The 23,628-nt window shown below is 35.4% G+C and overlaps 3 protein-coding genes across 3 annotated transcripts; 1 reads left to right on the forward strand and 2 right to left on the reverse strand.

The window, feature by feature from the left end:
* Positions 1 to 68: 68 nt before the first annotated feature.
* On the forward strand, positions 69 to 9,157 carry LOC141375453 (uncharacterized). The gene is made up of 5 exons (XM_073908908.1): positions 69 to 170; positions 203 to 329; positions 1,822 to 1,971; positions 3,078 to 3,500; positions 7,753 to 9,157. Exons 1-5 carry the CDS (start codon positions 69 to 71, stop codon positions 7,935 to 7,937), a joined length of 987 nt encoding a protein of 328 aa, XP_073765009.1. The 3' UTR covers positions 7,938 to 9,157.
* Positions 9,158 to 12,209: 3,052 nt separating this feature from the next.
* Positions 12,210 to 14,667, reverse strand: harbi2 (harbinger transposase derived 2). The gene is given in 4 exon segments (NM_001128809.2): positions 12,210 to 12,613; positions 12,700 to 12,811; positions 12,890 to 13,005; positions 14,217 to 14,667. Coding segments are annotated over 4 exon segments (1,056 nt in total). The 5' UTR covers positions 14,650 to 14,667; the 3' UTR covers positions 12,210 to 12,218.
* Positions 14,668 to 17,327: 2,660 nt separating this feature from the next.
* Positions 17,328 to 22,400, reverse strand: serf2b (small EDRK-rich factor 2b). Its single transcript, NM_001160335.2, is given in 3 exon segments — positions 17,328 to 18,425; positions 20,627 to 20,735; positions 22,311 to 22,400. Coding segments are annotated over 3 exon segments (183 nt in total). The 5' UTR covers positions 22,318 to 22,400; the 3' UTR covers positions 17,328 to 18,358.
* Between the last annotated feature and the right edge of the window lie 1,228 nt (positions 22,401 to 23,628).

Consider the following 23,628-nt stretch of genomic DNA (forward strand, 5'->3'; position numbering starts at 1 on the left):
CGCTCTCCATCCACGGCCGGAGTGTGCAAGAATATCAGCACATCTTCCATAGTGTGATGGACTCAACGATGAAGAGACGCCGAGGCCGGTACAACCTTAAGTGGGGCTTGGAGATCAAGCAGCGGCTGTGGGAGAAGCTGGACCGGCCTGTACTGCTGGAGATCGTGCAGGCTGATGGACGTGTGGTCATCACTGAGAGCAGGTCTGGGTCCAGCATCCCTCCTCGGATCATGGTGGACATCAGCAAAGAGCCGCTGCCCAAGGAGCCCCAAAGGAAGAAGCCCAGGCACTGAGTCACCATATAGTGCCAGATGAAGGATCAAGGGCACGTATGTACATATTGTATATATTGTATATAGTTCTACAATAAGTTTGCAACACAACACATTTGACATTTCATTCAAGTTTTCATCACATTGCTGGAGGGTTTTGTGATTGTCAGTGCTCTTTTGGATGGTTTGCTGGATGTTGGCAGGCGTTTAGCAAGGTTTTCTAGGCGGTGTGTTGCGCATTGTTGGTCTCCTCTGAGTGGTTTTGGCACATTAGTGGTTGTTAGTGTTGGCTGTTGGGTTAGGGTAGGTTAGGGTCCCTCACACGGTTTGCAGCTTGACGTACTGTGAGGGCTTGTGTGCATCAGTGATGCTGAGAGCTATGCCACTGGTACTTCACAGTTACCGGTAGGGTCACCCATAGTGGACAGGTCTCAGCTGAGATGCCCGACCAAGACAAACCACCTGATTCTGGACAGTAGAAGATTGGCCTGATGCTCCAGACAGAAGATGTCATCTGAATGACAGAAGAACTTCAAAATTATAGTTTCTCTGCAATATGACACACACAAACTCTCTCTCTCTCTCTCTCTCTCTCTCTCTCTCACACACACACACACGCACACAAATAATTAAATATTTATTTGTAAAATATTTAATATTAATATTTAAAGATTTTTTTGTTGAAAAAACCCTTTTTAATGTCTTGACATTGGTGGTTTTCTTTTCACTAAATCACTTAAATAAAATGAATGGATTATTTCATTAAACATGTAATGCTTACGGCCCTGGGGAAGAATCAAATTAGTTGACCACTTAAAAGTTATTATTGGTTATTCTGAATTGAATTCATGCAAAGTATTGCAGAAAAAATGTAAAATTGACTCAGAAATGACCACCAAAAGAAAATTTCAATTCATTATTGTGTGAAAAGAAGCAAGTAAACATTTACAAAATAATCCACAAAACAAAGAAATTCATACAGATTTAAATGCTGTTAACTATTCTTTTATTTCAAAGAATAAAGTTTTTTGTATTCTATTGTATTTTAATATGAAGAATAATCCTCAAAATAAGAATCTAAAACTTCCAGTATGTGGTAGTAATGTCTTATGAGTGAGACTATTCCTCAAAATGAATCATTCAACAAAGAAGTAAACCGCTGTCTGGACTGATTAAAACATGGATTCATTCAGAAAGTAAACACAAAAGATCAGATTCAGGGTTTTAATTAAAGAATTATTATTGACCTAGATAATACTACATATTACTACTGACCTAGTTTTTTAAGTGAATGACACCCAGTGTTTTATAATTACTGCAAAACATTTTAAAAATCCAGTTTCCAGTGTTAGATTAACATTTTTGTTAGAAATAATTGGAGATTAATTGGAATGAATTTAAGACACATCAGAATAATCTCTAATATGATAATAAAATTAACATTCTCACTGAATTTCTCCACACGTAGATGCCCAAAGACATCTTCATGAAGAAACATTTTTCATGATACATTTTTTCAGAACAGCAACACAAATGCTCTTGTGCACAGGAAGAAGTTCCTCAGACAGGAAGTGGAGACCAGTACTTTGGGAAGCCCTGCTGCTGCTGCTGCTGCTGCTGCTGAGTTTCTTGAGCACCTGCAGTCTAGATAGCGGATCTCTGCTCACCTGCACTCAATGCAACACTGATGCAGCACCAGGTGGGTCCTCATTCACCATTACTATGTGCTGTTGACAAATAAAATCTTTTGGTTATCTTTGGATGAGGCCTGTTTCACACAGACTACTGCACGGCTTTCCTTGTAACAGAGAGATATATATATATATATGTTTGTCTATCTACACACACAGTGGGTATGGAAAGTATTCAGACCCCCTTAAATTTTTCACTCTGTTATATTGCAGCCATTTGCTAAAATCATTTAAGTTAATTTTTTTCCTCAATGTACAAACAGTGCCCCATATTGACAGAAAAAAGACAAAATTGATGATGTTTTATCATCAACACACTCAGATTTATAGTATTACAAATTTATAAAAAAGAAAAACTGAAATATCACAAGTTCATAAGTATTCAGACCCTTTGCTCAGTATTATTTGAAGCACTCTTGATCTAATACAGCCATGAGTCATTATGGGAAAGATGAAATAATGTGTTTATCACATCTGAATTTGGGGATCCTCTGCCATTCCTTCTTGCAGATCCTCTCCAGTTCTGTCAGGTTGGATGGTAAACGTTGGTGAACAGTCATTTGTAGGTTTCTCCAGAGATGCTCAATTGGGTTTAAGTCGGGGCTCTGGCTGAGCCATTCTAGGACAGTCACAAAGTTGTTGTGAAGCCACTCCTTCGTTGTTTTAGCTGTGTGCTTAGGGTCATTGTCTTGTTCGAGAGGTAAACCTTCAGCCCAGTCTGTGGTCCTGAGCACTCTGGAGGTTTTCGTCTACATTCTCAGAAATAAAAGGTACACAAGCTGTCACTGGGGTGTTACCTTTTCAAAAGGTTAAAATTTGTACCTAAAAGGTCCATATTGATACCTCAAGGGTGCATGTTAGTATCTAAATAGTACAAAAGGGTTCGCTAAGTATTTGTCTCTCCTACATAGGGTGAAAAAACCCTTAATACATATATACAAACAAATCTGCTTTAAAACGTTCTGTCCCTCGAGCATCCACTTGTTGTTTGTTGCTTTAGCTTGCTAAAGCTACCGACCTCTTCTATTCACTAATTTTCTCACTTACTCATTTTCTTACTGGCCTTGCTTTTCACCCTGTACAATGTCGCTTGTGTTACTGTCCTTGAGTGCAGGAGAAGCATTGATTGAGGCACTGGAAGCAGTGAAGTGCCAGATTCGCTCCCTCGAGGTGAAGCGGACGCGACTGCGGGAACGAGCTCTGCTCGTTGTACCTCATGCTATGGCCGCCTCGTCTGAGGTAAGTGGACGATACATCCACATAACTCCCTCTACCTCAACCCCATGTGTTTCTCTGCCCAGGCCCAGCGCACTGAGGATGCGGTTCGCCCAGGCGTTGTTCACGCCGACACCCGGCTACCACGGCCCCTGGGTGCAGCAGCGCAAGGTGCTTGCCAGGTCTCGGGGCAGAACGTCTCCTCCTCCCGTGTTCCAGATCTTCACGGAGAACCGATTCGCCCCTCTCCGCGAGACGGGTCGCGTTATAACCATCATCGGGGACTCCATAGTTCGCCACATCCACGCCGCTTCCTCCAAAGGTAACACTTTCTGCTTCCCTGGTGCCCATGTTAAAAATATTTCTACATAGATACCCACTATCCTGAGTGCTGCCGAGAGCCCCGGTGCTGTCGTCCTCCATGTGGGGACGAACGACACCGGGCTCCGGCAGATGGATATCCTGAAGAAGGACCTCAGGAACCTGATCGAGATGGTTCGACTCACCTCGCCCGCCACGCACCTTTGGAACAAACGCTTCTTTATCTTTAAGCCATGTTTCAAATTCTTACAAGTTAGCTGTTATTAAGCCTGTTATTAAGAAACTGCAACTAGACCCCAGCAACTTAGCTAGGCCTATTTCAAATCTTCCATTTATGTCTAAAAGAAACTAGAAAAAGTTGTTTCTACCCAATTATGCTCCTTTCTGCAGACAAACAATGTTTTTGAAGTGTTTCAGTCAGGTTTCAGGGCTCTTCACAGTACAGAAACCGCATTAGTGAAAATAACCAATGATCTACTCTTAGCTGCTGACCAAGGGTGCATCTCGCTATTAGTTTTGCTCGATCTTAGTGCGGCATTTGACACCATTGACCACAATATCCTCATAAATCGCTTCAAGTCTACAGGTGTCCAGGGACAGGCTCGACAATGGTTTAAGTCATACTTTACTGACCCTTACCAGTTTGTGAATATTAATGGACAGCCTTCACAAGTCAGCCCAGTAAAGTCGGGGTGCGTCAAGGATCAGTTTTAGGCCCTTTGCTGTTTACAATTTACATGCTACCTCTGGGAGACATTATTAGAAGACATGGGATCAGCTTTCACTGCTACGCAGATGACACTCAATTGTATATTTCAACTGAACCTGATGAGATGTCTGAACTGTCTAAGCTAACTGAGTGTATTAGAGATGTTAAAGACTGGATGACCAACAATTTTCTTCTCTTAAACTCAGAATTATTACTTATTGGGCCTAAATCCTGTACACAGAAGATCTCGCAACTCTCTACAATAACAATTAGAGGGATACAAAGTTAGCGTTAGCTCTACTATAAAAGATCTGGGTGTCATGTTAGACCGCAATTTAACTTTGTAATATCATATATCCCATGTCACAAAAACTGCCTTCTTTCATCTGAGAAATATCGCTAAGATACGAAGTATGCTATCCATCTCAGATGCAGAAAAGCTAGTCCATGCTTTCATGACTTCTAGGCTGGACTACTGTAATGCACTGTTTGCTGGCTGCCCAGCATCCTCTATTAACAAACTTCAATTAGTACAAAATGCAGCTGCTAGAGTTCTTACCAGGTCTTGAAAATATGATCATATCACTCCAATTTTATCCTCCTTACACTGGCTGCCAGTTAGTTTCATATTGAATTTAAAATATTGCTTCTTACATATAAAGTTTAAATATTCTAGCACCTGTTTATCTAACCAACCTTCTGTCTAGCTTTAATCCAACTCGATCTTTAAGATCTCAAAAATCAGGGCTTCTGGTAGTACCTAGAATAGCAAAATCGAGTAAGGGAGGTTAAACCTTCTCATTTATGGCTCCTAAGCTCTGGAATAACGGATTAACCTTCCTGATAACGTCCAAGTCTCAGACACACTCTCCTAGCGGAGAAATTAAAATGGTCGCGCCCAACTGTGTCTGGTTTCTCTCAAGGTTTTTTTTCACCTTTGCCAATTAGTGAAGTTTTTTTCCCCTCTCCACTGTCGCCTATAGCTTGCATGGTTTGCGATCGGTAGAGCTGTGCATCAATGAATTTGCTCTTCAGTGTTTGGACTCTTAGTAGTGATTTTTAAACCACACTGAACTGAGCTAAACTGAACTGAACTTAAACACACAAAAAATAAACTACACTGTTCCAATTTACTATGTCCTTTTATGTGAAGCTGCTTTGACACTATATAAAAAGCACTATACAAATAAAGGTGAATTGAATTTAATTGGTTTTCTTCACACATACTGCTTAGAATTAAGGTCAAAAAGTTCTATCTTAGTCTCATCAGAGCAGAGAATCTTATTCCTCACCATTTTAGCCAACTTCATGTGGGCTTTGATGTGTCTTGCACTGCGGAGAGGCCTCTGTACGGCCACTCTGCCATAAAGCCCTGGCTGGTGGATGGCTGCAGTGATGGACTTTCTACAACTTTCTCCCATCTCCTGACTGCATCTCTGGAACTCAACCACAGTGATCTCTGAGTACTTCTTTACTCTGTCACCAAGTCCTTCTTCCCTTATAGCTCATTTTGGCCAGACAGCCAGCTCTAGGAAGGGTTCTGGTTATCCCAAACGTCTTCCATTTAAGGATTATGGCGGCCACTGCGCTCTTAGGAAACTTAAGTGTAGTAGAATTTCTTTTTAACCTCGTCCAGATCTGTGCCTTTCCACAATTCTGTCTCTGAGCTCTTTAGACAATTCCTTTGACCTCATGATTCTCATTTGCTCTGACATTGTGAGATGTAAGGTGTAAAGACAGGTGTGTGGCTTTCCTAATTAAGTCCAATCAGTATAATCAAACACAGCTGGACTCAAATGAAGGTGTAGAATCATCTCAAGGATGATCAGAAGAAATGGACAGAACATGAGGTAAATGTATGAGTGTCACAACAAAGGGTCTGAATACTTAGGAGGACCATGTGATATTTTGGTTTTACATTTTTAATAAATTTGCAAAGTGTCAACAATTCTGTGTTTTTCTTCCAATATGGGATGCTGTGTATGTGTATATTAATGGGGAACAAAACTGGGGAAAAATGGGGAACTTAAATTTCTGTTTAACGGAGATATTTTTTCCAAAACATTTCTAAACATAATAGTTTTAATAACTAATTTCTAATAACTAATTATTTTAAGCTTTGCCAATCTTAGATAGTATTGAAGGTGTGTGGCTGTGGCTCAATTAATGTTGAACTCCAGTAAGTAGGGTATGTTATCCACTTTAAATGAAGCGATTCATTTTAGTTGATGCAGACTCATTTCAAATCTGTTGCGGCAAAAATGCTGATTACATGTAAGTTTCCATGAATCTGCTGTTAGCAATTAAACCATTTCTTATCTAGTTAACGTTAGCTTGTTTACAATAGCTTGTTACATAGTGCACTGCAACTAACACACCAAAGCCGTTTCCCATGCATTGTTTTATTTTTGACGACTTGGCATAATGTTAACTTAACATTAACAGCCACAATTAGCATATTGTTTAGCTGCGCTATTACTAAATGAGCACTTTGCCACATCCAACCTAACCCCACTGTATTTTTTCTATAATAATTTCTATTGTGTTCTTAAGTGCCCTAATTAGTTTTAAATACAGTTTTAGACCTTTTTTAATTCATTGTTATTGCTGTGATTATTTTTTATAATAGTTTTACTTTCTTTATGATTTTTTTTACATAGAGCAGTTACTCTAAATTCACTATTTAATGATTGATTTTGTTGCCAAACATGACTTGTTTTACATATCTTTTTCACAATAACAGTCATGTTTAAATTTTATTGTATGTTGATGGCGTGACTGTATACAACATCACAAACAATGTATTTGATAGTTTTGAAGAAAAATCAGTTTTGTCCTTGAACCTAAGAAAGTCTTTGAAAATAACCGTAATGACGCAGTCTCCATTCTACAGTAACAATGATAGAAGCCAAGATTTTCTCTATGGGGACAGTCACAATCTACAGTACAATCTAACTATTATCTGTGTCCCCTTAAAACAAATTTAATATTTATTGTTCCCCTACTGTAAATGAAATTTGCACCCATGGCCATAATGATGGTACATAATGTTTTACCAGATATTTTTCAAAATTTTCAGCTTAAGGTTTAATTTAAGGCTTAACTAGGTTAGTTAGGTTAACTAGGCAACGTATGCCCGTGGAACATTTTTTCATCCATATTTAAATTTTAGTGTCATAACAGTTATTTTAAACAAAGCAAAGACAATTTACTTGCAAACGGCTTGCATATTTTTATTATTTTTTATTTATTACAATGTAAACTCAAGTTTCATTGTACATCTCTTGCAGTCACAGGCCTCAGACATAAAATGTGTGGAAAAGGCTAAGAAAAAAAAAATGTAGATTTCAGTTTAAAATGAATAACAATGAGCTGTTTGACACTTCAGGCTAAGTATATTGAATAATGCTGCCCCGAATATCAGCAAGTTTCTCTCACTTGACGAATGTCTTTCTTCAGGTAATGATCCTGCTGTTTCTGTCATCCAGCATGTTTTAGTATGTAGTGAGATCCAGAAGTAGATTCAGTTGTTTTGTCATTGCAGATTGTGAAGAAAACTCCAACGAGAAGCTTGAGTTTGATCCAGAATGGCTGGTCATCTTAAAAGCGACAGTCAACCTTCAAAAGCCATCCCACAGTTTTTGGAACTCTCCGCTGGACAGCAGATTTAGAACACATACAATGATCACAGTTGCTCATTTTCTGATTGCTTTTTTGATAGCATATTGACAAAATCAGCTTAAAGAAATAATTAACTCAAAAATGAAAATTACCCCAAAATTAACTCCCCCCTCAAGTCAACCTCAGGGTATGAATGCTTATGGGGTGATTTTCATGTTTGGGCGAGCCATTCCTTTAGCTTGTTCATAACAGAGGAGTACATTTACATGATATGCACAATAAAAAAGGGCAAATTACTTCACAATAGTCAATATTTTGCACATGAATTAATTTCTATTTCTAAGTATTTTAGTGTCCTGTTCCTCTGCTTCTTTCAGGTGGGATTTTAGTCCATGAGACAGACATCTAGTGTCTAGTGACACTTATTTTTTAAATAAAAAATACATTTAAACTTTTATTGCTTAAAAAGAAGGTACGTTTTCAGACATGTTCATTTTGGTCAACACAATACTAAAGTTTTAGCTTCAAGGGAGTTTAGTCAATTTACAAAACTTCATTTTTAGTCACAATTTTTCCTAGTTGCCATTTTCTGAAAAAAAATTCTCTAAATGACAATAATTTATTTGAAATTGCAGAAATGTTATCAGATGTTTATAGAATAAAATGAATATTAACATTTCACTCTAACCCATAAATGCAGAGAAACTGAAAGTCTTTACCTTGGTCTCTTTTTTGCCACAACTGTATTTAAATTGGGATTGTTAATATAAATAAAGTCTATTAATTATTTTTAGCATCATTCAATATAACATCAAACCAAAATGAAAAAGAAATTATATTTCTTTAAGCAAAATATTTGGGTTAAAGAGTTATTAAATTATCATTTATCAGTACAGAAATATATATATATATATATATTTCCCCCAATTTCTGTTTAATGGATAGGATTTTTTTCAATGCATTTTTAAACATAATAGTTTTAATAACTCATCTCTAACAACTGATTTATTTTATCTTTGCCATAATGACAGTAAATAATATTTTACTAGAGATTTTTCAAGACACTTCTATACAGCTTAAAGTGACATTTAAAGGCTTAACTAGGTTAATTAGGTTAACTAGGCAGGTTAGGGTAATTAGGCAAGTTATTGTAAAGCAATGGTTTGTTGTGGTCTATCGAAAGAAATAGCTGAATGGAGCTAATAATTTTGACCATAAAGGGGTTTTTAAATAAATTAAAAACTGCTTTTATTCTAGCCAAAATAAAACAAATATGTCTTTCTCCAGAAGAAAAAATATCATCAGACATACTGTGAAACTTTACTTTCTCTGTTAAACAAAAAAAAAAAAAGGAAAATAAAACTTAAAGCTGGGCTTTTAAGGGACTATTAAGGATGTTTTTTAATCATAAAAGAGTCCTGAAAAAAACTACTCACACGTTAATTAATATTGATAATAATAATAATTGGATAGTTTTTGCTGTGCTTTGTAGCAGTTTGGTGAGCAGAGATTTTTTTTAAAAGTTAGGTTAATAGAAGGCGTTTCTCTTTGGAATTAATTGCCAGTTCTTAGGGAGTTAAACATTAATTTAGTTCTCTTAAAAGCAAAAAATTATTTAAACATGACATTTGGTTCACATCACCCCTGCTAACGTGACTAGATTTCTGACGTGGAAATATGACGACTTTCAAGTTAAAAAATTTAAATATTATTAAAAAAAACGGCCACAATATTTATTTAGATATATGGGCCATTTATTATTATACCAAACAATAATTAAGATATTTTCAGTGTTTATTACCATTTAACAAGAACTGCACTGTACATACAGCTCGTGCTGCTCTATATCAATTATTGTTTACATTTAAATGACCCTGTCACCACGGCAACTTAAGTAGGTTTAAAAATCCACACAACTGTCTATAAAGTTATCAATCCTGATCATCGCGCTACAAAACTCTAAACAAATCTCCCTTTGACTGAGTTTTACCTGTTTGTCTAATTTGGGAAATTGTTTTGGAGTTCGTGATGACGCTGAGGCGCTCGAGAAGGGCCAGGACTCTCCCTGCTCACCTGAGAGACTTCCAGCTGGAGCGCGTCTCTTCCGTTGAGGAGCGCGCAGCGGCGGCCAGGCCGGACACTGACAGCTGCAAGTCGGACACTTCACTGGAGGAGAAACACTTGAGAAACGCAGCTGTCCTTCCTGTCCTCCGCCCCGCAGCATCAGTCTCCTCAGTGGGTGAGTGTCCACAGGAGGAGCCGCTCTCCATCCACGGCCGGAGTGTGCAAGAATATCAGCACATCTTCCATAGTGTGATGGACTCAACCATGAAGAGACGCCGAGGCCGGTACAACCTTCAGTGGGGCTTGGAGATGAAGCAGCGGCTGTGGGAGAAGTTGGACCGGCCTGTACTGCTGGAGACCGTGCAGGCTGATGGACGTGTGGTCATCACTGAGAGCAGGTCTGGGTCCAGCATCCCTCCTCGGATCATGGTGGACATCAGCAAAGAGCCGCTGCCCAAGGAGCCCCGAAGGAAGAAGCCCAGGCACTGAGTCACCATATAGTGCCAGATGAAGGATCAAGGGCACGTATGTACATATTGTATATATTGTATATAGTTCTAGAATAAGTTTGCAACACAACACATTTGACATTTCATTCAAGTTTTCATCACATTGCTGGAGGGTTTTGTGATTGTCAGTGCTCTTTTGGATGGTTTGCTGGATGTTGGCAGGCGTTTAGCAAGGTTTTCTAGGCGGTGTGTTGCGCGTTGTTGGTCTCCTCTGAGTGTTTTTTGGCACATTAGTGGTTGTTAGTGTTGGCTGTTGGGTCAGGGTAGGTTAGGGTCCCTCACACGGTTTGCAGCTTGACGTGCTGTGAGGGCTTGTGTGCATCAGTGATGCTGAGAGCTATGCCACTGGTACTTCACAGTTACCGGTAGGGTCACCCATAGTGGACAGGTCTCAGCTGAGATGCCCGACCAAGACAAACCACCTGATTCTGGACAGTTGAAGATTGGCCTGATGCTCCAGACAGAAAATGTCATCTGAATGACCAGAAGAACTTACAGCTTGTGTAATTTTGTTAGAGATGGACCAATGCCAGTTACTGTTAGCTCTTCTCTTCTCTTCATCTCATCTCATCTCATCTCATCTCATCTCTCTCACACACACGCGCACGCGCACGCGCACGCACACGCACACACACACACACACTAACCAAAGATAAAATAAAAATACTTGAAAGTTATTATTGGGTATCCTGAACTGAAATAATGCAAATTATTGTAAAAATTCTGTTTAATGTTATGAAATTGACTTAGAAAGATTTCAATTCATTATTGTGTTAAATGTGAAAAGCAGTAAGTAAAGGTTTACAAATATAATCTATACAAAGAAATTCATACAGATTGAAATGGCACCGTAGTGTGTAAATGATGGCAAAATTATTTTGTTTGTGTGAACTATCCCTTTATTTCAAAGAATAAACTTTATTGTACTTTATTGCATTTGAAGAAATGTTTTTTTAATAATCTTCAAAATAAGAATCCAACACTTCCAGTATGTGGTAGTAATATTGTCTTATGAGTGAGACTATTCCTCAAAATAAATCATTCAACAAAGAAGTAAACCGCTGTCTGAACTGATTAAAACATGGATTCATTCAGAAAGTAAACACAAAAGATCAGATTCACAGTTTTAATTTAAGAATTATTATTGACCTAGATATTACTATTACTATAATACCACTACTATTAGTTATGATTACTACATAGTAATATTGACCTAGTAGTTTTAGTAAATGACACCCAGTGTTTTAATTGTTGCAATACCATTTAAAAATCCACTTCAGTGTTAAGCAGTCAGAATAATTGTTTTAAAAACAACTGGAAATTGATTAGAATAGATTTGAGACGATTCAGATTTCTCTCCAAGGAAAAATAAATAAATAAAAAACCTCACTGAATATCTCCAGATGAAGATACCCAAAGACATCTTTCTGATGCATGATTGTTCATGAAGCATTGAATACAAAGTATTCTATATGGGGCTTATTCTTCAGGATAGCCTAGATTCGTATGCATTTTGATAAACGATTTGTTTATAAGGACTGGGCTATTGATAACTGTATATCTTCTAATGGAAAAGGCTTGGGTGGTTTGGTAGTTGAATATATAAAATCATTCAAAACTCTGTGTTTATGATGGAGTGGTGATTAATGATTAATTGATCATCAATTTAAATGATCATCGATCACGTGACTTCGTTAAAATTGACATGCCTAATTTAAAGCTCTTAAAGTGATTTTTACATAAGTCCCCTTTAAGTACTAATTTACTTAAAATTAAGGTTTGTGTAATAAAAAATTGTGCAAATGTATTTGCGTTGTCAATTTTGCTTTATTGAATGTTGCATGAAAAATTCTTCTGTGATGGCATGTCTGACAGCCCTCCCAGCGGGATGGTCCCTGGAGACAGAGTCAACATCATCATTGGATTGCTGGCATTCACTTGGCATCTGCTCCTTCCTTATAGAGGCTATGTTGTGGAGTACAGCACATGCACCCACAATCTGAGACGCACGTTCGGGTGACACTCTAAGGTCACGAAGACAGTTAAATCGGGCCTTTAAAATGGCTAAAGTGTTGTCTATCTTGAGCCTGGTTTGACTCAGGGCTATGTTAAACTCGTGCTGTGGTTTTGTCTTTGGTTCAGGATAGGGAGTCAACAAAAAACTCTGGCATGCGTAAGTCCCGTCTCCCACCAACACACCATCGAACAGCCCTGTCAATGTACACCAAGAAAGACCAGCGTCACAATAACACTCCATTTTCATTAAGTGCTGCCTACAGTTGCAGTTTTTACTGTACCTTGCTGAAAGCGTTGACATAACTTTGACTTCTCGAAAATTTGGTTGTCCTGCATTGAACCAGGCCATCTGGCATCCAGGCTTGTGATCAAACACTGATGGTCACAAGTCATCTGTAATTAACATGTAGTAGGTAAATATATGTTAGCATCACAGTATGTTGAAAATGTATAAATTCAACATCCCTGTACCTGAACATTGATGCTGTGAGTGGCGTTCCTGTTAAGAAAAGTAGCCTCGATTTCTTTTACTGGCGTAGAGATTGGAATGTGTATGCAATCGATTGCTCCGATAACTCCAGGTAATCCTTTGAAAAGATCAATTCATCTCTTTAGCGATTGCATAATGGCAGTTGACAAACAGGCAGTAAAATGTTTATTATTTTTGTAAAACCATTTTTGAAGGATGTTGAGTCTGAATTATAATTGACCAGGAGCTGCAGAACAAGTGATTTGTAGAATGACTGCTAAGTTTAACCATAGCAGAGTGAAAGTTTAGTAAATATATATGCAGTAAACGTGACTGGCAGTTCATTCCGATGTGGCGACCTCAGATTAATAAAGGGACTAAGCCGAAAAGGAAATCAATGAATGAATAAAAGCAACTATAAAGCATGTGTTTTTAAAGTCTGTGCTACACAAAAAGTTTAAAATTTGGCCACATTTAGGCACAAAAATGATATTTGGAAGTATGAAATTTGTTTTGTATTTAATTATAATTAAATCTTAAAACTTTTGTCTTGTTTCTAGCCCAAAATTTACATTTTTAAGCAAAAATACAATATTTTGATGTACCCCACTAGCAGATAATTTTGGTTTAGATATTTGTACTAGAAACAAGACAAAGCAAAGTTGCATTGCCATTATTCAATTTCTGTACCTGAATATGGTTACACTTCCCAGAAAAAGACATCAAATATAGCTATTCAAGCCAACTTGAGAAACTGTGTACATCGCAATATCAGACTTTTCCAATATCATGAAGCCCTAGTCTGAGGTATTTATTAAATGATTTTTTACAAATTTCCCTTTTCATTTAGAACTATTCTTTAGACAGTCACAACATAAGACAGATATATGACAGAGATTTGTTAAAAAAAGAAGCTTTTTTATATCAAAAGGTCCATTCAAGACAACGAAATGTTTATCCAGTTACTGCATTTTAAATGATGAAAATATATATTTTTTCATTTCTGAAAAATGCAACATCACTTCAACAAGCCATATAGAAAATGGTTGATGGTGCATTTATTAGTGTATTAATCATTGAGGTATCATTAGGTTGGTTTTCTATTCCCACATCTGATTTGGACTTCAATTAAATATTAAAACAGAATTTTCAAAATGTATTGAATATTTGAAAATTCAGTCTGAAATCACATATAAACGTGACTTTAAAACAATATTAGCACTATTGAATTGACTGTGGACAATGTTGTATTTTGATAATATGATCTCCCTATTAGCAAAAAAATATTGTTTTAAAATTATATTACCCCAGTGTATTAACCCATCTTACCGGCTATTTGGGAGAAGCCCTCTTTTATGGCCTGAGTGGGTAGATGACCAGGGAACGCAACGAAAGTGTTTATGTATCTCTGGAGCGCAATAACCACCCTGCGAATGGTTCGGCAGACCGTGTTTTTGCTGAGTTTCTCGGCATCGCCCACTTCATACAGGAATGTGCCACTTGTAAAGAAACGCAGAGCGATGCAGATCATTTGCGGGACAGTAGTCGCGTGGCTCCGTCGCGTCGGGTTTTTGATATGGGGCTCAAGAAGCCGACAAAGATATAACATTCCCTCCGCCGAGAATCTGTATCTCTCGTATAAGTGCTCGTCGGAGAACGCCAACGGGTTTTGTACATCTCGGATAACTCTTTCTCTGCGCAAAGCCCTCTGCACAATTTGTGCTCCGATGTCTACAGGATTCTCCAGATACGGGGAAGCCATTTTGCTTGTTTACATGCTAGAATGACCCGCCGTTTACGTCATTTATGTCACTTTGCTTACAGCTGATTGGTCCAATGTCTCTACAATGTTTGATTGATTAATCAGTACAGTGGTCTGGTCAGAAGTATGTCACTCTGAAGTTATCGTTTATCTATGGGTCTCTTTTTAAAACTGTTGTGTAAACGACATTGTGAGTCGGATTGTTTTTCCCCCGTCTGAACGATTCGTGAATAAAAGTGATTTACTAAAAATCGGATTTGACGTATTTGGAGAAGTGTGTGGTAGCAGAACTAAGAGATTGTACTTATTACCTTCCATTCAAAAAGTAGGTAGCACATATTGATGACGCAATATGCTACCCATTATAGATTTTGCTACCAGTGTAAATATGATTGCAAATGGACATTTATTAAATTATAAAGAATTTCTTAATCGATTCAATATTCCCATCCCCTAAAGAATTTGCTGTTGTATTTGATGCCAAACCATCTGGAGTTATTAGGTTATTCCAAGGCATCCCCTGTCCTTGTTTCCCCCTTTTGATCCTTCTACTACAATAGTAGGAAAATAATGTTTCTCTGCAACTTCTTTAAACAAATCAATACACTCTTTATTTCTCAATACAATTGTATCAGCTCCAAAAGTTACCTTTTATTGGAAATCTTTAAATATTTAAAATTCTTTAAGAAAAATTTAAATGGCTCATCTCAAATAGCTACTTAAATACTGATTAGATAAAGGAAGTTTCGTTTAGAATTATTCATCATATCCAGTGAATACTCTTAGTAAGATATAAAAAAGATATTAATACTAATTGTTCCTTTTGTTAGCAACAACCCGAGTCCCTCACTTATTCTGGCAGTGCAGTTACTCGAATTGAGAATGTTGATAAAGACTTGCTTACTATGGTTTGGTTTTGTTAAGTTTAAAACAGAAACTTTACATAATTGAAAATATATTTTCTTAATCTTATCTTTATAACAAAATTTTATATACATAATTGTAATTTTTCAAACTAAAAACCTTCTTAAACATTTTGCTTATTGAAAAGCAATATTATTTTAAAACTATTTCTAACTCTTGTACAAGAAAGGCTTTTTAAAAAAAATTGTAATTATTTATAATATTTTTCTTTCCCCTCTGTTTCTTTTTCCCAAATGTTTTTTTTTCTTTTTCATTTTCTTTATAATGCAGTACGATTGTATATTCTCACATTTAAATTATATTTAAAATACCAGTGTAAGTATGTGATATGAAGCTGTAATATTGCCCCAACCTACCTAACCCCAACCTTAGAACCATTCAAATAGTGTTGGTAGCATATTCTGATGAGTAGGATAAATTGTCAGGACACTGTCCCCAGAACAGTTTTATTATCTGACAAAATTCACCAAAGAAATTAAAGACCAAAGACATATAAAACAGCAAAACATAAAAATAAATGCCCTGCCTTAAGTGGCCAAGTCATCACAACTAAAGTAAACAGCAAGCTAACCTCATTCTGATAATAAGACTTGTGTGTTACACTAAAATGGAAATTGTTCTGTATTCTATTTGCTACCTCTATTCAAAGTAATAACATTTTAAAGGTAAATATAATATATATAAAAATACAAATGAATTCATTGATTTTTGCAAAATAGCCCACTGGTTACCACATGCACACTGATATTGGTTCATTTATATTGACAAATTGGTTTCTAAAGTTTGTGTACAGAGATTCAAACTAGCCATATTATAATCTGTTGTTTAACTTGTTTTTACTATAAACCTTTAATTAATTTAATGTCAAATTCAAGTATTTCTATTGCAGTGCATTATGGGATTACTTCTCATTAGAAGTATAATGGTTTCTCTGTTAGTGTTAGTGAATGGTATAACTTTGATTAAATCTTATTTTGTTAAGACATTTTTATTCAAAACACTTCAATTAAAAGGTTTTAAATAATCATTAAAATGATTACAACAAAATCTTAAATTACTAAATTCTGATAGCACACATCTATGGAGTGAATCTAGGGCCATATATACTTTAAAAATAAAAGAAACTTTTGCAAACAAAAAAATAAAATATTGAGCAAATAAAAAGCAAATCTCCAAAAAAATAACAATATATATACATTTTTTGCTAACAAACATAATCAACTGCAAAAGGGAAAGTTAAGCTTTGAGAAATAAAAATGAAATTTGCAAACTAAAAAAAGAACTGCAAATAAAAATCAAGCAGTGCAAAAAAAAAAAAAAAAATTTTTTTTATTTGCAATTAAAAAACAACAACTATATTTGTACTGCCTTTACAAAACCCGTCCAGTCAATTGCAATGCTCTTTTTGATTTGTTTTTTAGTTAACTGGGATTTTGTGATGCTGTTTTCACTTTGTAGGTTCCCTTTACTCTCTGCCCCTTTTCAGATCAGGGCCACAAAGTGAAATGTGCAGAAACGTGTAGTGCAAATTGAAAACACGGTTGAATACATGCAATTTTTTTGCACTGCTTGATTTTTATTTGCATTTCTTTTAATGTTTGCAAATAAAATTTTTCTCTCACAAAACTTAGTTTTCCCTTTGCTGTTTTTTATTTTTGTTTGCAAAACTTTTTTTTTTTTTCAAAAATTAATTTTCGCTTCGCAATTTTTGGAGATTTGCATTTATTTATTTTTGCTCAATACTTTCTTTCTTCTTTGCCAAACTTTCTTTTATTTTGCAACTATATATGGCCCTAGATTGACTCCATACACATCTTTTATTTTTTTCAAGGCAATTCCAAAATACACTAGCCAACAGTTATGGAAAACCTTTGATACCAGCTTGACTTTATTTTACCTAATTTAGAGTAACATGTTCATATCCTTGCACAATGATAACTGCAAAGTTTAATGAAGTATGTCTATGTTGATGATTTCACAACCAGAAGAATGAAACTGCTCCAAGCAATCACCGTCCAAGCAAAACAATGGAAAAATGACTATAACAGCAGGACAGAAGATACAGTGAATCTATCGATGTACACCAAGTGGTAGATACAACAGGCTTCCTCAATAAAAACCCCTGGTCGTCAAACCTTTAAGACATTATGTCCATGCTGATTCACAGTGTATGCAGAGATTAAAGAAAGATAAAGAATAGAAGATGAATTAGCAAAAGAAGACAAATGATTAGAAAAATGGAGATACTGAACAGATGAAAAAGAATAAGTGAAATGCATTTTTTATACCAATAATGATAGCAGAGAAGCTATCATTTGAATACTGTAATGACTTTTTTTAAACAATTCTATGGTTATTCTATGGATGATCTATAATGAAATTCAATATAGATCATTCTGTATATCAAAGTAAAGAAAGTTGTTAATGGTTAAAACATTATAGAGACAACCGTTTAATCGCTAGATGTGAATTAAAATGTACATTTTATTCAGAAGGGCACTTGATACAAAAATACAAGATTACAATGCCGGTCCAGACATTTTGAGACTCCCATTTATTTGGGCCTGCTCTGATTATTTGAACATAAGAAAAGCTCTCCTCCGCAGCGGAACATAAATCATTATGTACTGTATAGTTGATATGCCCTTTCAAGCACATTATGGAGTTTGGGATGAAACTTTATAGAATCAAAATCTCCACATCTACACAATGAAAGATACTCTGTCTTGACAAAAGAAAAAAAGATCTTGGATGCCATTTCAGTCAAAACTCTGTTGTCCTCTGGTTATTTGCCTTTTGGTTCTGGCTTCTCATTTGCCTTTTTTTGCTTCTGCTGCATAATTTCAGCATCTCTGAAACACACACACACACAAAATCATACATTTAGTAAGATGTACTTTGCTGTTTAAATGTCCATTTAACACTCATTTTCCAAGTATCAGAGTTCACATTTTTAGGAAATATTTTCATTACTATGAGCCGGTATAAGATTTTGACAGTATGATAACCTTGGATAAAAATATGACAGTTTCATGGTATTGTGATTACTGTTCCAAAATAAGTTTTTTTTTTTTTTTTTTTAAATGTCCCATTGAACACAATATATTTTATTTTATTTTAAGAAACATTTAAAATATTTTGGACCAGTAGCTTTTGATGTAGAGGTTCATTTTCTGCTGGAGATACTGTTGCCCTAAAAAACTAAATAAAATAGCGAAAAACATGGGGAAAAAACCTTAGGAATGGTTTAACAGAATACTTTTCTAAACCATGGTAAACCTTGAAACTGGTTATCGTCCCATTCCTAATCACTACATTCCAAAGCATAATATCATGATTTTTGCTCCAATACATCTAAAAGGTGAACCACACAGAGGCATGCAAGTCAAATGGTGAATGAGCCAATTCTTTCAGTTAACCTGTTTAATTGGTTTACAAATTAAATAAAACCAGAGAGATCCATGCATCTGTTCTTGAATACATTTATTCAGACGCTGCAAAAGTTATAATTAAAGTTAGCATTTTTATAAATTCAGTGAGACAAGAACTCAAAATCAGAGACTAATGGCATGAGAAATTAAGATGATATTGCTGAATATAATAATGGCTCAATTGTTGTTTGTGAAAAAAATATTCTACAAGAGATTGAGCTCTTTATACCTGCTGTATGAAATGCTTGATTGTGAACATGTTCATAATTGTGTTTTACTATCTAAATCCAGAGAGGTTTATTTAAAATAAACAAAATTGCCAAAATAAACATTCATCAATCAGTACTTTATCAAGTCTTTTTGCTGGAATACAACTGAAAAAAGATACTATCAGTGGAGTAATATTTTAAAGTACTAGATTTGTGTATTTAACCATTACTGCTGTTCAGGAGGATAATTCTGCCAAAAAATGAAAACTGCCTCAATATGTACTAATATTTATGTGATTCTAAACCTTTATATTTCTTTGTTCTGTTGAACACAAAAGTAGATATTCTGAAGAATGTTGGGAAAAAAGCAGCCATTGACATCCATAGTTAACATAAAAATTATTATAGAGGTCAATGTCTGCTTTTCTGCAACATTCCTCGATAGGGCACAAAGGAATATTTTATGAAAAAAAAAGAAGCTCAAACAGATTTAGAACAAGAGGAGCAGTGACAGAGGTTTAGGCAATATGGGCGATCACCCAGAGTGGCATTTAGCTGGGGGCGGCACAGAGAGACAGTGCAAACCAGTGGCAAACTATCCCTCTCGAACATGTCCTGAACAGCAGTGATGGTTAAAATACATAAATCTAATGCCCCAGTAAAAATCATCTGTGCCCCAGTAAGCTTTGAAAGATACAATTTACTTTATGCAAATGTATTCATTTAGAGTGGTAATACCAGAATAAATGCGTTAGAGGCTATTCGCATTTGGCGTCTTTTGCACGCGTAAGATTTGTTATTCTCTATATGCAACCGAAACAACGCTGGTGAAAGCAAACTGACACATTCTTGCCCGCCTCACATGCTGCTCATGCTCTTGTTTACATGCACGCCGATAAAACATGGACTGCTCATGCACTGTGAAATCGGAGTAAAAGCCTTTTCTGTTACTTTTATGCCACGAGGTGTTAACATGCAGCGAGTTTTGCAAGTTGACAAAACTACAGCTTATAATATGATGATGATCTTATTTTGACTAAGCATGGCTATAAAACAGAAAGGATGGATAGAGTCAGGAAGGTAAGACTTAATAACATTAAATCTCAGTCTTGAGTCGAGTCTAAGATGAATCGATAATTTTATAAAACATATTTATTTTTGTATTCTATAGAATTGTCAATTAACATTCATGCTAAATATTTCTTAGTGATCTTAGCATTTCACTCCAATTCTGTCATTACATTGTTTTCCAGTTACATTTAGGATTGTTTTCTGTTATTTATGAGGTGAATCGCCCAGGATGCAATTTAAACTAGAACTGCCACTTAAGTTGAGGATGAGTAAATGACAGAATTAAAACTGGGGTGAACAATCCATTTCAGGATCAGTGTGTTATTATTCTAGGTTGTGCACCTTTGCTTGCGGGCAGCTGCAGAGAGGCCATCTTCATTTCTCTTCCCTTTGGAGCTATCAGTTTGCTTCTTAGCGTTCTTTTGGCGGGCAAGCTCACGCTGATTTCCCCCTGCAGGATGACAAATTTACTTAATTTACTTCAAATCAAAAACACTTAATGGCTTTCTTAAACACTCTTAAATTTAAAAAAAATTAATGCTACTGATTTTAAATATTCTTATAAATATCTTCCCTTGTGTTTAATGGAAAAATAAATGAAATTAATAAAGGTTTGCTGATACTGGAGAATGTGTAACTGGTGAGAACCTTTTATTTTTTGAGTAAACTATTCCCATTCTATTAAAAAGCGAGAGACACTGCAAACAGTGACATGATTTTTAAATACACCAGTTTAGTTTTTTTTTGTGTGTGTGACTTGGGCTTTTCATAATGTTATTTTTTCAGCATATTTATTTATTAAAGAAAAATCCTAAATACATTTTTAAGTCACATGTTATAAATCGATGTCTGTCAATTTCAATTACAATATATTTTAAAGACTTTTTCTGAAAATGAGGGTCTTTTTCATCTGCACTGAGCCATAAATCTCCACTTCAGCAGATCTTACATACACCGGACTTTACAGTTTTATTCATATCTGTAATCTGATGTTTTTTCTTTACAAATGGATTAGTACATACCTAATATGTCTGATTGTATGCAACATACTATTATTCAAAACATTGCTATTTCCTTTGGTTAATCCCATTATTTTGTTAATTATGGGCTAATAAAAAAAATTCTACATCGCCTCTGTAAAGACTCTGGCTAATCACACACAATAATTTTGAACAAGAATTCATCCAATGTAAGCATTTTTGTCCCAAAAATATATGAAAATGAACACACATTTCATTAAATAAGGGCACAGTTACACATTAATACAAAACATGTTAGAAAACTGGTAATTAAATACAAAAAATATTAGCAGTTCTTAATGTAATTAATCTTAGGGTGAACTATTGTTTTTTTTAACCTATTTCACCTTTAGTCTCTGCGATTAGAAGATCAGTAAAATGTACAAAAGTGAGGTTGTGTACAAAAGTTGACGTTGTACAGAAAAACTTGCAAACACTGATTTATGCTCAGTGAATCTACATACATTAATAACAATAATGTGTGGCAGTGATGCGACGTGGCAATGAGGGCGCCAGAGAGCTTTCACAACAATAACATCCGTACAAAACGCTGAGACAAATGATCGACGATAACGCAAAACAAACGACTCTCTGCTCTAATAAAACGATTTCTCTTAAGACAAAATGATTCCCGCTGGGTTTTTGCTGAATGGTGTTAGTAGTACACAATATTACTGACTCTGCAGTTTAAGTTTGCTAATGTTAAACATCTGTCATCTCCGGTTAAAGAAACTATTAACGTTAGATTACACATGTTTTCTGTGTTCTATCATATGCAATAAATAACTAACGTTCACTAGAGCCACTGTAAATTGATGGCTTAAAGGGATTTTCTTGTGATTTGATTTCGTGGACTTTACACAGAATAAGCTAACTGGCTAGTTTGTTAGCCTTGCTGTCGTACTGCTCTTAAAATGAGGATTAACTTAAAGTACTTTCATAAATGATAACTGAAGCTGATATAATATCTTTCAAAAATAAAAATAATAATACCAATCAATACCCACTCGTCATGATTGCTCTTTAGTTGTCGCCGGAGCGCAAAGCTCAGCCTAGCGTTAACTCCCGTCCTTATGATGGCTGGCGGTCTCGAAAATACTAGGAAGCTTTACGACAACACCGCATCGGAACACAGCAGCTCATTCTTTATTACGTCACACGAAGGAAATCACCACACATAAATAGTCCAAAAGATAAACCCCTGGAACACATCAGATTTGTTTTATCATATATGGCTCGTTTTTCATTCACAAACATAAATTCGCAAATAATAACCCACCCGTCGCTCATTTTGGAATAGAATTTACTCCCTCCTAAAATGTTATGCATATGTATTTAAAGAAGATCCTCGATTGTAGTTGCTTTCCTTATGGTTATTTAGCTATCATTGTAATTTCATTCGTTTAATTTTGTTTACTTAATTTAGTATTTCTAGTATTATTTTTTTATTATTAATAATACAATAATTCTTATTATTTTTTTATTGTTTCCCTTTTTGCCCAATGGTATGCTATTGGCGTTTGTATGTGATTATATTTTTTCTTATGACTATGTATATTATTAACCTTCTTTAAGATCTGTCTCACTGTCTGTGATCCCTTGGACTTTGCTCTGATGTTCTTGTAATGTCAGTTCAAGCAATAATAATATTAATATATATATATATATATATATATATGGGGTGTGTGTGTGTGTGTGTGTGTGTGTGTGTGTGTGTGTGTGTGTGTGTGTGTGTGTGTGTGTGTGTGTGTGTGTGTGTATAACTCACCACACATATATTTTTAATAAGAAATAAAGTAAAAGGAAGATATATTTTTAAACTAATGTATAAATATTGCCCCAGTAATTATTTCAAAGGTTTTTTTTTTGTTTGTTTGTTTTGAAGATATTCCTACTCAGCTTGCTTCTGGTTTGATTTTTGTTTGTTTATTAGAGACTGTGCCCAACTTTATTTTGAAATTGTTTATATATATATATATATATATATATATATATATATATATATATATATATATATATATATATATATATATATATATATATATATATATATATATATATATATATATATATATATATGTTTTCTAAAACAATCATGGAAATGGCTAAAATGGAAAATTAAAACATATGAAATAAGTCCTACTTATGGCACATAAGGGAATTGATTGCGTATTTCTGACAGAGAAACGTATATGACAGAGAAAATGAGATAAATATTGTTCAGTGGCTTTTGTTTTTCCTTTATTATAAAGTACAGTAAACTGTACCGTCCTTATGTTTTGAAGCTTCATAGTGAAGTACATTAGTCTGACCAGCAGAGGACAC

This window comes from Danio rerio, chromosome 7 (genome assembly GCF_049306965.1).
Source record: "Danio rerio strain Tuebingen ecotype United States chromosome 7, GRCz12tu, whole genome shotgun sequence".
NCBI lineage: Eukaryota > Metazoa > Chordata > Actinopteri > Cypriniformes > Danionidae > Danio > Danio rerio.

Coding starts and splice junctions, on each gene's coding strand:
- LOC141375453 (XM_073908908.1), top strand. CDS start 69: ATGAAGAGACGCCGAGGCCGGTACAACCTTAAGTGGGGCTTGGAGATC. Junction 171..202: donor TACTGCTGGAGATCGTGCAG/GCTGATGGACGT, acceptor CACTGAGAGCAG/GTCTGGGTCCAGCATCCCTC. Junction 1,972..3,077: donor CAACACTGATGCAGCACCAG/GTGGGTCCTCAT, acceptor CCTTGAGTGCAG/GAGAAGCATTGATTGAGGCA.